Here is an 18,266-nt window from a genome sequence, read left to right as displayed (position 1 = left end):
CAGTGTTAATACTCCCCTATTACATATATCTACTATTGTGTAGTATTTGTAAATAAAGTATTTTGTTGTATCCAGAGAGAAATTCTTTCAAAATGAATAATGTGTATTGTGTAACTTTTGAATCACACTATTATGCAGGTGTTACGTATAAAATAATCATTTGGTAACTAAATGCCAGTTGTCTTATTTTTAGCAGTCTGGTCAGCATTACTGGCCAGTATTTATGTCTAGATTCAGTAATCCAGCATAGGAAACCCAGACTCCTCAAATTCGTGCAAATAGTTAATCAGAAGGCATATTCTACAGGGTTTGTTTTAGACTTAGGGAATCCCTGAAACCACAATACAAATCTCTTAGTGTCCAGTAATTGTGATTCCTCTACATCACCCTACAAATAGCAGCCGTTTAGAGTCTTGGGACAACTGAGAGAAAGTAATACAACTCTTAAATCATTTTTTAAGAATGGACAAAGAGATAAATACTTAAAGCAAAAAGGAAGCTATCAAACCACATAGCAGCGTGGAGCTCTTTGGGGGACACGTGCATGTGACAACATGATGTATAGCTATATCGACAATAATAGCTAATGGAGTTCAAGTTCTCAAAAAATATTCCATCTGCATAGCTCACATATTTAAGACCACAGGATATATAAGCTGTTTTATATAAAAAATTGATAACAAGTTTGTGTTTTAATGTTTGCCATTTAAATTGACAGTGGTTTTTATTAACAAACTAATTTTTATATATTCCCAATTGTTATGTATAAATGAAACTATCTGAATATAAAATGAGAAACATGCTGAACGGAGTATTGCTCTTCATGGTGTTCCGTGCCTCTTTTGCCTTTATTAATAACCTTTGAGTCTGTCTTGTTTCTTTTTTTTTTTTTTTTACATAAAACTATGTGAATATATTTTTTAGTCAGTACTTGATTTTTTCAAGGGCTTGACAATATGCATTAAAAACCTAATAGTTTCCATGAGCGTAAAGTACATGCAAAACAAAACGCAACATGGAAATAGTCAAAGTCTTCTTGTTTTGTAAATATTTTTTTTTTTTTTTGTTTTCTTTATTTCTTGGACTTCATACAGTCTGTGAGTTGTTTCTTGGGGAGTGCAAGCCTCTGGGGTTAGCATCCCAATATCAGTGACTGCATATTATATCTGTTCTTTTGTGACTGGGTTATCTCACTCAGAATGATATTCTCTAGATGCAGCCATTTTCTTAAGAATTTGGTCAAGTCATTGTTTCTGGTGGCTGAGTAGTATTCCATTGTGTAAATGTACCACAATTTTTGTATCCATTCATCTTCTGAAGGACATCTGGGTTCTTTCCAGCTTCTGGCTATTATAAATAGAGCTGCAATGAACATTGTGGTGCATATATCTTTGTTGTGTATTGAAGTGTCTCTGGGGTATATGCCCAGAAGTGGAATAGCTGGGTCTTCAGGTATTACTATATCCAATTTACTGAGGTATCGCCAGACTGATTTCCAGAGTGGTTGTATTAGTTTGCAACCCCACCAACAGTGGAGAAGGGTTCCTCTTTCTCCGCAGCCTCGCCAGCATCTGCTGTCATCTGATTTTTGGATCTTGGCCAATCTGACTGGTGTGAGGTGGAATCTCAGGGTTGTTGTTTCTGATTGCACTCGGTGACTGTTGTATTGTTGTGATAACTCTCACTGACCACTTCCGTATGCATGGCCTCCAATGCATACTCCAGGGATAACTGCATGACCTTCTGACATTTTTCTTTCCTAACTAAGCAGGTTTCTTATGTGTTGTTCAATGAGGTAATTTTTATTTTCTTCCCTGTAAATGTGCTTCACTGACCGCGGCTTTGACTCTCTGTAGATGGACTGATTACCTCTGAAGGAGCAATAAGTCCAGACTTCTTCAATGATTTTCACCTCCAGAATGGAGATGTGGTTGGGCAGCACGCGTTTCCTGGCGGGTAAGCAATGTTCCAAGAAAGAACTCAGGAGTGACATCGCCTTTGTTTTTTAAAAGCTGGAATTTTCTTTGGTTTGCCATTTATCTGCCTTTGTTATGACAAAGAGGGTAAAAACCTTTTATCTCTTCAGGAAAATGCTTATTTTTTACTGAATTTATTAAAAAGTAATTCTTCGTTGATTTAAAAAATGTTATTTGAAAAAGACAATAGTTTCCAATTTAATGAACACAGAGTATCCTAAACAATAAAATACAAGAGCACATGGCCTATGGTTTAACAACATTTATATACCGCCTTGTTGAGAAGTTGCTATTTTGATTAGTAGGAGACTTTTATAGTTTTAGGATTCACAATAAGCAAAACTTATAAGGAAAATAATATCTCGTAAGCTAGAATTGTTTGATAGTTTTAAGAAGGTTGACTATAGCAGCATCCAACTTTATTACTAATGTTCTTACAGATTTTTTTAAACTGATGCCATTGCTGGAGGTGTGGTGCATTCATCCCGGTGACAGTGGGAATTTCACACTGAGCTATCAACTGAATAAGTACAATCTTAGTTTACCTGAAGTGTTTTTTATTTATTGTTTTAGCTTCTATTTTTAAAACCCTACTTTTAATAACATAGGTTATATTTATTTATCTGTAAAATATTTTATACAATATATTATGATCATATTGTCTATACCAACTTCATGTTTTCTCATTCACTCTAAAACAATAAATAAATAAAAGTCAAAAGAAAAAAGAAAAAACTCAGTAAGACAAGAGAAAATAACAAAATGAAACAAAGCACACATGCATACACATACACACACACACACACACACACACACACAAAATATGAGTGTTCCATGTAGGCCACCTATCCCTGAGTATGGGGACCTGCGTAGAGTTTGGCTGATATATCTATTGACACTGCATTAGAGAAACTACCTTTTTCTCTCCCAGCAGGTATTCCTTGCAAATAGCTTCTTGGTTAAGGGTAGGACTTTGTATCCACTTCCCTTCTCCATGCTGGGTTTGTCTGGTATAAACCTGTGCAGGTCTTGAATGTGCTATGAGTTCATATATGCATCAGCCCTGCCGTCTTTGTACAGTCCTGGTTCTGTGGTGCTGTCTATTACCTCTGACTCTTACACCCTTTCTGCCTTCTTCAAGAAGATCCCGAACTCGAGAGGACTTTGATAAGCACTTGCCATTGAGGGTAAATTGCTCTGTACATTGTCCAGTTGTGAGTTTCTGTGTTAATTACTATCTATTGCCAAAATGATTTTATTTCAAAGGGTTGAGTGGTGTACTAATCTGTATCTTCAGGGGCCATTTTATTGCTATATTTCTTTAGCATAATAATAGTGGTAGGTTTTCTCCTAGGGACCATGAACTATCTATTCTCAGGCTCTTGGCCACTTTACAGTGTCAAGTATGGCTCCAGCTCATGGATGGTTTTGAATCTAATTTTAAAAACATGTCTGTTAATCCTATAACTCTTGTGCCTACACCAGTATGCCTTGCAGGAAGTTTGCTATTGAAGGTTGCAGTGCTCATAGTTAAGTAACATTGAAGATTACTTTTCCCTCCAAGTCGTTTGCAAAGTATTTTCCAGCACCATGGATGCTGGGTCAGTAGGGGTGAAGTCTCTAGTGGGACATCAACTCAGTTCTTCATGTTCAATGACATAGTGGTGTCTTGTGAAGCACCATCATACTCTGGGGTGTAGAGTATAACCAATAACAAAGTCTAAAATCTATTTAAGTGATGCATTCACTGCCTTTTTCTGACCAAGTGATCAATTGAAATTAACTTGATACAACTATAATTATGATAGTTGATGTAAATATTATTGATCATCTATTAATATAGTCTATTTTTTAAATATCCGTATTTTTAAAATTGCAGTCTATAAATTTTTATTTTTTTCTTTTTAATTTTTTATTGGATATGTATGTATTTACAGTTTAGATGTTATCCTCTTCCCCCCTCTCTCATGTTATCTCACACCTCCCCTTGCTTCCATGAAGATGCTCCCACTCCTAACCACCCACTCCCACCTCATCACCCTGGCATTCCCCTACATTGGGGAAACAAGCCTTCACAGGACCAGGGCTTCTCTCATATTGATGCCAGACAATGCCATTCTCTGCTACATATGCGGCTGGAGCCATGGGTCCCTCCATGTGTACTCAGTTGTTGGTGTTTTAGTCCCTGGGAGCTCTGGGGAATTTGATTAGTTGACATTGTTCTTCTTATAGGGTTGCACCCCCTTCAGCTCCTTCAGTCCTTTCTCTAGCTCCTTTATTGTGGTCCCCGTGCTCAGTCTGATGGTTAGCTACAAACATCCTCATCTGTATCAGTAAGACTCTGGCTGAGTCTCTAAGGAGACATCCATATCAGGCTCCTGTCAGCAAGCACCTCTTGGCATCAGCAATAGTGACTGGGTTTGGTGGCTGCATATGGGATGGATCCCCAGATGGGACAGTCTCTGGATGATCTTTTCTTCAGTCCCTACTCCACTCTTTGCTGCTGTATTTCCTCCTGTGAATATTTTGTTCTCCCTTCTAAGAAGGACTGAAGCATCTACATATTGGTTCTTCTTTTTGAGTTTCATATGATCTGTGAATTGTTTCACGGGCATTCCGAGCTTTGGGGCTAGTATCCACTTATCAGTGAGTGCATACCATGTGTGTTCTTTTGTGACTGGGTTACCTCACAAGAAATAATTATATCTGTTGTACAGATAAAGAAACCACAGCTACTTGAAGTATCTATTGAGGTGACCTAATATGCATGGGCACACTGCATGGAAATACTACCTCCACACAGAAATGCAAAACAAAGCTTTCTTTAAATTATGCTTATACTTATTGCCTCTTATCAAAGTAATGTATTCATAGAATGTAAAGCTTGGTATTCTAAACTGGCCTCTCAATAACAAATAACATAAATAATTTCATCAATATACTGGGTTGGCATACTAAGAAATTCTTTACCTCAAAACATAAAAGCTAACCATCATAAATACAAAAAAAAAGACTTTTAATTATTTCTGAAGTATCTGGCATTCCAGCTATAAATATTTAATAGAATCTGTATAATTATATATAACTAATGTGACAATTCACAGTACAAATGTTTTCTGTAAAGTTAAAAATGAGAGTTGACTTGGGCATATCATCTTATAACAGAAAATGCTGAATAATCTATAAACCTAATTGTTCTGCCATTGCATTTATTCTTTTCCTTCTGGTTCACAATAAGTTTCGTCCTATAGATAGTCCCAATCTAAATAAAGCAGAATGCTATAGATCTCGCTTTATTCCTTAATAAGACCTGCTTTCATTTTTATGTAATTCAATGACTTCAAATAAATTAACATTTTAATTAATATTGAACATGTAGTCAGAGTGTGAGACATTTGTATGACCCCAGCCTTCAGGAACCTAAGACAGGAAGGTCCAAGGTCAGCCAGGGTCGTGAAACTCCATCTCAGAGTTCTCCAATATGAGAGCAATTGACTATGTAAGTCAGCAAATCCTGAGACTGACAAAGTTTATCATTTGTAATTAAAGTTTTATAAAACAGCATAGCTTCATTGATAGATATATTTAGTGATAATATTTTATATATTTTTATTTATATTTTATATATAATATAGCGTTTAATATTTTAAATTTTCAATATTTTACTTTTTGTTTTTGTTAAATTTTAGTGACTGGGAAAATCTATATAGAACTTTGTTATTGAAAACTACTGTGATATATTTTTTATGAAGTAAAGAAGCTTCTTAAATATTTTTACCCTTGAAAATGAACTAAAGGCTCCTTTAAAAATAAAAGAGTATTATGCTTACTGTGATTATTTTGATGAGAATTACTTATATGTTAACAAAACTTTCCCTGAAATAATATTATCTTTAATAACTTTATAAGTGTTAAATCCTATAAGCAGCATATTGCTTTTTTTTATATTTGTAGAAGCATAATTTACTGTTAATTTCCTTGAACTTTTTGTAGCTAATAAGTTAAATGGAAAAGGATGCTCAAATGTGTCGTAGAGATGTGATTCTCAGCAGAGTAGAGGACTTCTAACAGGCCTGTGCACCTCCTGTTGCAATTATTATTCTCGAATAATTCTTAGTTGAATGTATTGTTCATAATTTATTTTGCTTATTCAGATATTTTTAGTTATGTAAGGTTCTCCTTTTTTAAATGATGGTTTTTATTTATTCTTTGAAAATCTCATACATACATACATAAACTGTGTTTTGATTGTACTTACCTTCCATTTCCTTCCTATAAGTCCTCCCAGATAAAATTCTCCTTTGAATGTAGAAAACCATGGATCTTCAGTTAGGAATATTTATTTTATTTCTAGAAATACAAAATCATATTAAATTGTTATAATTATTCACATATTTTGTTATGATGATTTGGCTGTTTAATGTTCCCAATCTAAAATCTTGAACCAGGCTACCTCTCAGTTTCTGACGTCTAGGAGGTAAACTTTAAAACTCATTAAATAACATCAACTCAAAATGCTGATTGTGAAAACTTCCATTCTATTAACGAACTTCAAATAAATCTAAGATTATATTTTTATAAATGTTCTGTTCACTAGCCTGGAACTGTTTGAGTGATGGGTGGTGACATGTGTGATGGAGCATGAGACAGGTGACAGCAGTGGGAAGTGCTACTGACACTCAGCCTCCCTGGCTTTCAGGCTTTATTATGGAGACATTTCAGTTTGCGTAGATTCCTGTAAAGTAGTGGATCCCAGGTAAAATGGGTAAAATTGCTGGGGAAAAATAAATTATAATTTGTATGACATCTTTTTTTTTTTTTTTTAGTGGTTCAGATTTTTTTCTCAAATGATGTATAATAATTAAAAGATATATGAATTAAAATCTGAGAAACTAAGCCAAATTGAAAGAAGTGTTAAGACCTAGTCTATATTGTTGCTTTTCCTAAAGCCCAAGTCAAAGGTGCTTCATCGTCAGAGGGTCTGTGTTTCTGTAATATGGTGAGTCAGTTTAATTGGAAACAGTGAAAGCTGTTAAACTCATCTATCTCGTGCTACAGGAGAGACCAGACATTTGATAAAATAGATACTGGCAGTTGGACAGCAAATCCTTGGCTTTAGACACGTGTCACTATTGGTTTGAACCTCTTGGCGCCAGGATTTCCCGACATTTAGAGCTAATGCAAAATGCATTACAGCTCCAAGGCATTAGCTATGAGGTTGCCAATCACAGTGTCAAATGTAAATCTCCCAGCTCTGAACTGGGGTTGGGGGGAAAGTGGAACTTGGTATTGAAGCTAATTAAAAATAATGGGAGCAAGGCAAGGTTTTTTTTTTTTTTTTTATGTTATGTACTATGTATTCAAGCCATATTTTTGGACCTTTTTTTATTATAACTCTTACTTTTCAAGACTAACAAGAACCTCATGTTAAGAGTATTCTTAAACTGCTTCCAGCTTTTACAAATCAGTTTTTGTTGCAGTAAAAATGGTCCATTTTCCTTTTATAGGAATCCAATTTTCATAAACTGGAAAAAAACGCAGTCTACTTCAGTTTCCTTGGGGCTTTGAATAATATTTTTCAGAGAGCCCGGTGCTCTTTGTGGTTGGTAGAATGATGTCATCACTGACCGTCTCAGTGAGGTCCAAGTGAACTGGACCTGTTTTCTGCCTCATCTGCCTTCATTTTCTGTGTTAGTTACAGCCTTTTTTTTTCTTTCCTGGAGTGTTTTACCATTATTTGTTTTGTGCTTAAACTTATGTATTATGCGTGTGCCTTTCATTGTAGCCTCTTTATCTTGTGACCTATTAAATAACAGCTGAAATGTTAGCTGCAAGATCATAGTGAAGTAACAAATTAGTTCTCTAAATGAAAGAGTACTTTATACTAATTTTAACTACAAATTACACTTCCATATTGATTGTACCTGCTGTGGCGTGCGTGCATGTGGAGATCAGAGAGAAAACTGCAGGAATCAGTTCTTTGCTTTCATCATGGACTCCCAAGTGTTAAAGGCAGGTTGTCAGCCCTGCTAGGAAGCTTCCTTATGCTAAGTTGCCTTACCAACCTCTTAATTTTTCAAGTATTGTTTTTCCTAACACTAGGAGTCTACGTATACAAATTAGATCTACTTCTTTCACTCTAACGCTACTCTTCCACCAAAACCCTAGCTTACTGGGTTTAAGACATGGCCATTGTCAAACAATATATCATCTTAAAAAGCTAAAATAACTCATTTAGTGCCCCGTATATTTAATGCACTGCTAAACTTGTTATATACACTGAGTTCTTGACATGTTATATGTGTAGGTCCCCAAAAACTCTTTATTGTGCAGGGATGTTTAAAGGGACTGCTTGTAGGTTTAAATGGGGTTTTTTAAGCCTTGATTAAAAGCAATATAGAAGAAAGGCTGGAGAAATGGCTCAGCAGTTAAGAGCATCAGCCACTTGTTTAGACCTGAGATTCAATTCCCAGCACCCACATGTTGCCTTACAAACATCTGTAACTCCAGTTCCAAGGGACTTGGTTGTCTTTCTGACCCCATGAGCATGAGGCACACACATAGTATGCACAGACCTAGGTAAAACATTCATATATACAAATGAGGAAGTAAATTTTTAAAAAGCAGTTTCTTTATAAATACATAGTAAGTATATCAAGACTATACCAGCAAGGGTGAGGAGTAGGATAGCATCCCCTCTACTTTACAACTGCTTTGCTTTAGGCATGATGTTTCTACCTGAAAATAGACAGATCTATGCAAGCTTTTATGACATATTAAAAATTAATTATGACTATTCAGTTATCCAAAGGATTTTTTAGCATATGTAAAAACATCTGACACCCAGTAGTAAATGCTGTGCAGGCCTAAAGCAGAGGGATAACTTTAAGCTGTTTCTACTTTTGTGAGTATTGATGGAGTAGAAATATATCACGTAATTCCTGAAATTAATAAAATTATTTATAAGCTATATAGCAAAGGAAATTATGCCTCAGGAAGTGAAGTGATCATTATACTTGTAAAGTTGTAGGATGCTAAAACTGCTGAGCATGAATGGCAGTGACTACCAGACTTCAGCGTTGTGTAAACTAATGTACATTATGAGACATTATATGAAATAATCCTTATGAGAAATTTTATTTTTCTTTCTGGATATTACCAATTGCATTTTTAAGGTAAAATATTCCTAGGAATCTTTAAATTTTTCCAAGAATAAAATGTTTAAGACTGTTAAAAATCTAAATCTAAGTGCACCAAGCCTGATAACTCAAATGTCTCCAACCTTCATAGTGGTACGCGTCACATTTGATCAAAATCACGGGTGTGAAGTGGATCTGGTGAAGAGTGAAATAGAAACTAAGGGTCAGAGATTGTTAGGGAACCAACTGGAACTGGGCGGAAATAAACGCTGACGCCCTTGAGCTCAGTACGAGGCCGCAGCCTTTGTTCCACATGGTCCCTGTATCCAGATGACATGGAGGTACATTAATCCTGGTGACCTCTGTTTGGGAAAGTTGAGAGAAAAATTTTTAAAGAGGAGATGTAGCATTCACTTCGAAGCAGGACAAATCATAAGCCTATTTTGCCTTAGTACATTTGGACGTGCTTTCTCTCAAGTTGGTATTTCACATTTACTTGAAGGCAAGCTGCAAAGAGTTTATTAACGTATTAAGTAATTAGTTCATTACTTTAACTTCTCTCTACAGAGTAAACCCAGTTGTGTTAAGATAAGAGTGAAAGAATGAGGTTGTCTCAGTTGGAGAGTGAATGCCTTGTGCAAGTCACTTCTTCAGCTAGTGCAGCTCTCTAATGCCTGTCAGTTATATCCCTGTGAGTGGGCTGTATGGTTTTACTTGTTTTTATTTAGACTTTAGAGAGACGACGACTTCTTTCTAGCAGTGAAAAGGCCTCCCTCCACTGTTTGGACACTAATTATTTTCATTTCCCGTTGAAAATTGAATTAGATTTTATTAGTAAATTGGGCCTGTAACTTTTAAGGCTAGATTTTATTAGATTCTTAAGGCTAGATTTATTAGATCAGCATTATCAAACTGTAAACTTTACTAAAAAATAGAAATACAAGCCAAAAAATCACTGGAACCTTGGGAAGATGTCTTACCCTAGAGAAGCCGCAGTGCTTGCTTGGGAAGGTGTTTTCAGTTAGTTACTTTCCTTTATGAATTTAGAAGAGAGAGTTTGGCAGTGGACCTGTCCTCACTGGGGCAATGCTGTTTCTCTCTGGGGGGAATGTGTACTAGCTGTGTGTAGAGCCCAAAGATTTTCTCAAAGGAAACCTCATTATTGAAGCTTTATTAAGACTTTCGTCTAGGAGGAAAACATACTGCTGTAACTGAATCTACAAGTAAAAAGATAGAACTGAATCCTGTAAAAATGTTAGCACACTGACTGTGTGTGACATGGCATGGTTGTTAGCCCTGGCTTGGCTGGGAAATTGAACATATCACTATCATTTAAGAATGATTATCTAGTAGTAAAGCTCAGATGGTTTCCCAAGTGTACTGCTTACACTTTGTTGAATATATACATATTTATAAATGAGAATGAATTTAGTCTTGTATATTGGTGCATATCTGTATGCCCAGAATTCAGGACACTGAGGCAGGAGAATATCAAGGCAGGCCAGCCTAACTAATCTTAATACCCTGTTTCAAAATAAAACAATTGCAAATATAAATTAAAAGAAAATCTGAAGTGTTTAAGCATAGGTGAGTGCTTGTAGGAAATGTTTGCCTGCATAATGCTATCAGTAAAAGTAGGTTTTTTACTACAACGCAGATTACCATCTCAAATGCTTCTATTTTCAATATCTTAACGAGCACTATTCTCTTTAAAATGAGAGAGATAGAGCAATCCATTTAGATCTGAGTCCATAGTGTTAGGCTTAGTCCTTAACTGGAGAGGACTGTGTAATTCAAGGTTGAGGTTTTCTTTCTAGTTCTGTCTGTTTTAATGTGGCCTAGCTGCTGTGAATAGTCAGTACGTTTTCTTATATTAAAAACATTAAGCAGAACACTTTACAATACTGAGCTGTAGGCCTTTAAATGTAATATTAATTGATAGCCTTAATTTCCATGTTGCCCTTAGTCACTTGTGATGTCCTTGTACAAATCACTTACTAATCAGATAAAAGCCATGTAGGCTATAGAGCTAATTTGCATTTAGTTTGACTAGGAATTGTACAGGTTGTATGTAAGTCATAAAAGTAAATCCATATTCCCAAGTTTAAGAGTGAAACACTAAGTTATAATGAATGGGGAAGGAATGTACCAGTGAAGGCCTGCTTTAATGAGCTTAGTGACTACTCTCAGTTTTAACTACAAGAAATTTCTTGTTGTGTTGGAGTGGGGCGTTAGTCTATAAACCTTTCTGTAGAAGTATCTAAGACAAAAACAAGGAAATATAATGTTCTAAACTCAGCCAGCCCAAACCACTTGAGCTGCTATGACAGCTCATAAAACCGAGAGTAGTTTTTAACTGGGCTCTGTTTTACATTGCCAAAGTGAATTTTCCTTGCAGGAAGTAGCCAGAGGGTTTATTTAGTTTCCAGCCATGGCTTTGATCTTGCTGTACTGTCCCATCTCGGGTTACATAGCCCTTTTTCACCGCAGTAAATCTGCAGCAGTTAATGAGAATAAAATCCCCTCCTTCTTACTGATCGCAGGCTGCTAAATGCCAAACCACCGCCAACTGCCTGTGTACAGCTTCAGCGAGGGTGTGTGAAGACAGCGTGAGCAGTTTAATCTTGTTGTCCTTGTAATTCATTTTATTGGCTTTTCCTCCTTTTCAAGTGACCTAGTTTTTACCAAGTCACATGGTTGCAAGACTAAAACTGAAAGAAAATTTTAGAAAGTGAGTAATACTCAGGAGGTGTTCCTGGGGTAGGGCAGAGGGGTGGGTGGTGGTGGACTTGGTACATTAAGATGAAATAGGTCACTAAAAGGCTTTAAACAACCAAACCGTTCTCACACCTTTGATTCAGTTATATACTTAGTGTGAGCATAAACTTATACTTAAGTAGCTTAATGAGTAAGAAGATTCCTTTTTACTTCAGGTACAGAAATAATCCCATCTCACCAAGGCAATTTTGAGGCTTTCAGAAATCTTCATTTCTACATTATAAGAGCTACTCTTCAAACAAAATTAACATCATTAAACCCACTTAGCCATTTTATTAATTTTTATCTCTATACATATAGAGTAAATATTACAGTTATTCAGTAAATTTATTAAATTTATTATTTACTTCTTTTTTAGCTTTTCTATTGCCTCATTATGATTGGCAGTTAGAATTTATCAAGTTGTCTGAAATTTACCTAGATGACAATTTTGAGTGATAGCCAAAATAAATACATTTTATTGTGTATTCTTATGGACCATATATAAAACTATGGATATTATTAAGTAAAATAAAAAAGTTAAATCAGTTGTGTCATTTCTCACCACTTAGGTCACAGTTACTGTTACAACAATCATGTTCTATAGAATGAACCTTTCTCATAAAAATCAGAGCATTGGAACGAGGCAGTGCGGGATGCCCATTCACTGAGTGTGGAATGCCCATTCACTAACTCAGCTGATGGTAAAAGAAAGCACTGCTTTAAAGTAGATGGAAAACTGAGGAGAACATTTCTGAATTAGAGACCATCCAATCAGGTCTCTTGGAATAGAGGGTCCACTTTTTAGAAAATGCTAATTGTTGGTTGCTGCATTTTAAAAAGAGGGTGGCTAGCAAAGTGGCTCGGTAGATAAATGCAGCTGCCAAGCCTCAGAACCAAGCCTGATCTCTGAAAACTACATGGTAACACGGGAGAACTCCCCCAATGTCCTCTGACCTCTACATTCATGCCATGGCATATGCACACACATTTACACACACAAACACACACTTGTTAAAAGAAGACTACCGAGGAAAAGTGATGGAAGTTTAAAACAAAAAGTATAGTAATTACTGTCTGTGACCTCTTCAGAAGGTTCTAAGTACAATATAGAGATGTTGAACTTTAGGCTAGGGCTTATCATCTTCTAATTATTGCTTTTAAACATGCCTAAGATCTTCTTAAGCTATTCTAGAATTTATGTTGATATTTGTCTTTTTGCAACCTTAGTCTACCCAAACTTCTGGTTGTAAAAGTCCACAGAACATTTCAACACAAAGTAAACATTTTAAATATATATTTGTACTCTTTAATAAAGAAAAATGCATCTTAATGAAATGAAACTGTTCAAAAGAGCTCATGTCTGTGTCACTTGAATAGGCCAGTGCAGGTTCAATGGCATGGCTGCAAAGCACTAGAAACCACACTGGTATCGATGCGTGGCCGTTCCAATCTGTGTTACCTGACACCCTCATCAGTAATGATGAGCATTTACTAACATACATGCAGTGAAGGCTTAGGAAGCAGAGTGCTAATGTCTATTGATTAATCTGCCCTTATTAATTTACTGTTCACAACTAAAAAGAGCCACTATGTTTTAAATGCATACAGAATTAAAGCTGGTTACCCAATCCAGCCTGCCCATAGACTCCCACTTTCATTCATCTTTGTTTCTTTTCCCTTGTTACAATGATGGAGGTGACCTTTGAAGCCTCTGGACCCTGCCCTCTGCCCTCCTGAACTCTTTGTTCCCACCCTTTTCCCTCTACTGGCTCATGCTGTCACCATAGAAACTCCATTGGCCTCATGTTACATTCCAACCATTGCTCATCCTCACTTCTCAGACACAGAAATCTTCAGTTCTGAGGCTAGAGAGGTGGATCAGCGGTTAAGAGCACTTGTTGCTCTTGCAGAAGACCTGGTCTTAGCCCAACACTCATGTAATGGGCCACAACTATCAGAAACTGCAGTTCCAGGAGGTTGGACAACCTCTTTGACCACACTTCATGCATATGCATGCATTCAGATAAACATCTGAGAGCATCTTTTCATTCCCACTGCGCACAGGACCATCCTGTTAGTCTTCAATCATATCTGTCATCTTATATTATCTACCAGAGATTGATTTGAACACAATTCTTTTTCCTATTTTACATAGCTAATAATAATTAGTAACAAATGCTTGTAGTATTATCAAACTGCTGCATTTATATAAACATTTTTGCATCTTAACAAATGGTGCAACCATCCACCAAGTAGTCGTCAGAAGCCTTGGGGTCTTCCTTGGTCTCCCCCTCCTATTTGGACATCTCTTGCCATTTATATTGTTAGCATTCTAATGCAAGCTTTTGCTGCCAGCTTCACTCAGCTCCTGGCAGCCTCCTAAGTAGTTGCCATGGTGCAGCAGCGGCCCCTCCCCATGGTCCTCTTGTTCCACTTAACTGTTTCCCCCAGTGTTCTTCAGTCAAACCCCAGCTCCATGCACCTTTAAGAGAAAGCAAATTCCTCAGCATGCTCTCCATAACTGCATTATCTGACACTTCTGCTTCCCCAGCCTCATCTACAAGTGTGCCATTGTGTCTCTTCCTCCCTGAAGAAGTGCTTCCCACTCTTACCACCTTCCTGCCTAGCTTGAGTAGTCACTAGACTAAATAACTAGCTTTTGTCTTTAGTCTCAACTCCAACATCCTTTCCTCATAAAAGCACCTTCTTCAGCCCATCTGCTCTAATCGGTCATTTCCTTTTTAATCTGTCTCTTTCCTCAGCAATGCACACTCTAAAGGAAAAGACCTTTCACAGACTTATTCAAAACTGTATCTCTAGCACTTGACACACACCAGAGTCTCCAGCAGGGCCTGTGTTTAAACACAGATGAACGCATTCCACTTCCCATGTTGTGTCTGATTTTCAGTGTGATCTGACTTTTCACAGCTTTTTACTTCTTCACTAACCCTTTACCATTTCTGTGTCATCCTTTCAAGTAAATAACGCAAAGCATATATTAGATATATGTTGCCATGATATATTGTCTTATATTAAATTGTTGACAGATAACTTTGTATATGGAAAAATATTTTTATAATCCAGATAAGGTATAGCTCTTGAGTTATTTTATTCATATAGGTTGATACTAGCCTCGAAGGTTAAGACCTACTTAACATTCTTTCTATGCTTGTATCTCCATCTCTAGTAAACTAAATATTCTAATCCCTCGCCTGTAATAAATGTAAGGGTAATATCCTAAGAATCACCAACCAAGAGCACACATAGGCCAGTCCACAGCCCCTGACACACATGTATCAGAGGTCTGCTTGTCCGACCTTAGTGGGAAAGGATGCACTTAATCCTCATGAGACTTGCCCCAGGGAATGGGGAGGCCTAGGGAGTAGGGGAAGCACCCTCTCAGAGGCAAGGGGAGGAGGAATGGGATGAGTTACTATGGGAGGGGGATGGAGAGGGGAGACAATGATGGGAATGTAAATAAATAAAATAACAAAAACTGAAAAACAAAATAAAATAAATTTTATAATAATAAAATCAAAACAAAAATAGTATATTAAAAACTACTTGCTATTAAGGCAACATTAATGTAAATACAGCATAATATTTTAGATGTCTTGAAATTCTGTTGCTACTTTAACAAAATTTTATTAAAGTTTCTTAGAGAATAAAAAAAATTCAGAATCTCCAAATTATAAGCATAGTCTATAAAAGCCTATCAGTAGTCCATCTGGTCTCATCTGCCCTAAAGAAACCTTACAGCTTCACTGTAACAAGGGAGAGTATACTCAGCATTACAAGTATTATTAATTATAATGATGTTTTAGAATTGCTGGGGTGCCAAGGCTGTAGCTCACTTGGCAGTGTTGGTAAGATGCCCAGGGTTTGATCTCCTCTACTTACTTAGGAGGTAAGAAGCAGGATAATCAGGACTTCAAGGTCATCCTGGACTACTAGTGAGTTTAAGCTATATGAAATTCTGCCTGAAATATATACATTTTTTTCTGGAGATAGCATTTATTTGGAAGATAATTTTTCATGCAGAAAGATAAATACAGTATGTTTAGACCTCACATAAATTGAATCTGTAGTCATATCTTAGGGTGCTTACCCTGAAGATCTGTTCATGCTGAAACAGCAGTGTGTATTTAAAGTTGTATCTCTAGGAAATGGTGGCATAGTCAAGGATGTTATAAATGCATGCATTAGCTTCCAGGGTCAAAGCATTCTACAGTGACCAGTTCAGCTCCGTCTCCCTTCATCCCGTCCGGTCCTCTATCAACCAGTAGTTGATTAGAACATTGGAAAACTCACATGAGCCTACAGATCCCTCTTGTCATTGGTTTTATGATTTCTAAAGTGTTTTTAACTTAGTTTCTGCAATGTCATTCAAAGTTAGAAGAATACAATGTAAATATATAATCAAAGTGAAGATATGCATTCAACGTTTTATCATTTAAACTTTTATTTGTGGTCTGTTTAATTGGTAAGCATTTGGATAGGACCTTGAAGGGCAGATATCACTATAATACAAGATTTATAATGTGTTTATGTACCCTGATTGTTATTCTTTACTTCTTTCTTATTGTATTATCAGGCCTAAAAAAAAAAAAAAAAAAAAAATCCTGAAGCAACAACCACAGAGCCTGCATGGGGCTGCCTTAGGTCCTCTGCAAACCTGCTGTGGCTGTGTTGCTTGAGGCTTTATTAGCCTCCTAACAGTGGGGGTGAAACTCTCTGACTCCTTTGCCTAGCCAAGGGGCTCTTTGTCTCTTACTGGGTTGCCTCGTCCAGCTTTGCTGTAAGGGATTGCGGCTAGTCTCATTGCATCTTACTGTTTACTGTGTTCAGTTGTTATCTTGGGAGGCCTGCTCTTTTTTGGAAGGGAATTGGAAGAGCAATGGATCTGAGGGAAAGGAAAGGTAGGGAGGGGACTGAGAGGAGTGGGGAAGGGTAAACTGTGGTCAGGATGTGTTGTATGTGAAAATTAAAAAAAAAGATGAATGGAATCAAATAGAAGAGAACAGAATGTCTTAGTGAAATTTGGAAAAGTATGAGGTTTGGGGGAAGCTATTGTATGTAGGGAAAAAAATGATGTAAAAATTGATTTTAATGTCTCCCATCTTGTGGGCAAAGATTTAGTCAGTAGAAGCTTACTTTTCATTTTAGATAGGTAGACACACACACACACACACACACACACACGAACACACACACACAATTTCTTTGTTGGGTTTTAAATCATATATATGGTTTCATTTCAGACTATAAAGGTATAACAAATGCTTTCTTGCTCTTTGAGCTCTTAGTTTAAGTTTTCAATACTCTTTAATAGGAACATATCTATAATTATTAAATATAACATAATTATATAGAAAATACTACATAATACATAGTATTCTGTCTCAAATAATGAAGGGTAATCCCACACACACATAATTTCTTTGTTTAGCCTTGGAAGAACTTGTATCTAAAATTGGTATATCCCACTTTTTGAGGAATTCTTTCCACTTTAGTGTTTATTTGGATGGTTAACAGGAAAATATATGTTTGTGTGTGTGTGTTTATGTATGTGCATGTATTTTTTCCCTGGGATCAGGGATTTCATAGATAGAATGCAATTTTCTATTTACCTCATTCTCTGTATGGAGAGAAAAAACTATCACTGTTTGCCTTTTCCTCCAACACTTGGGAAAATGAAATGTTATTTATCATCAAGGGTAATGGACTCACTGTGTCTCTGGCCCTAAGACTTGGAGCAACTGATGTCCACGTCTATGCTTGACTTACAGACTATCCAGCATGTTTCTGTCACCCTGAAAATTCTCATATTTCCCCAACTTACATAGCAGTGCTAGATTCTCAGGCTTTTCTACAGCATCGAAAACAGTAGACACCACAGAATAAAAACACCCTAAGTGCTTTCATGCCCTGTGCTCCTGATTAAAGAAACTATCATTATCAGACTCCTAAGCACAGGTAGGTAGGTATACAGAGTGAAAAATAGAATGCTTAATAGACTAAAAGTCCTACCTTGGTTTACTCCTTTAATATGAGCCGGCCCACAGGATATAAAGTAAGACACTGCCCTCACTGTTCCTAAAGGTGCTCTACATTTGCATTATCATGACGTAGAATCTGAGTGTGTGATTGAATTTTCCAGTTTACATAAGCAGTCCACTCTCACTGTGGCAGGAGGAAGGGCTGATTGGCTGTGGCATTGTTTAACTGCTGTAGTAATTAGTGTGTCTCTGCATAGGCATAAATCTCCATGACTTATGCAGAGCCCTGTAAAGACCGACAGAAAGCATGTCCAAGAGGTGTGCAGCATGCACATGCTGCTACATCGTGAGTAGGATGCATCGCTATCATCCCATATGAGGTGACAGTTATA

At 36.7% G+C, this 18,266-nt stretch overlaps 1 protein-coding gene across 2 annotated transcripts in view; it reads left to right on the top strand.

Moving 5' to 3' along the window:
- KIFAP3 (kinesin associated protein 3) overlaps positions 1-18,266 on the top strand; it is a 110,380-nt gene that overhangs the window by 81,719 nt on the left and 10,395 nt on the right. For both annotated transcript variants that reach the window (XM_080932881.1, XM_080932882.1), the window contains exon 19: positions 1,857-1,956. In XM_080932881.1, coding sequence (XP_080789007.1) covers positions 1,857-1,956 — 100 coding nt within the window. The remainder of the gene's footprint in view (positions 1-1,856; positions 1,957-18,266) is intronic.

This window comes from Micromys minutus (genome assembly GCF_963924665.1).
Source record: "Micromys minutus genome assembly, chromosome: 1".
Taxonomy (NCBI): Eukaryota; Metazoa; Chordata; class Mammalia; order Rodentia; family Muridae; genus Micromys; species Micromys minutus.
This window is presented reverse-complemented; position numbering and strand designations above follow the sequence as displayed.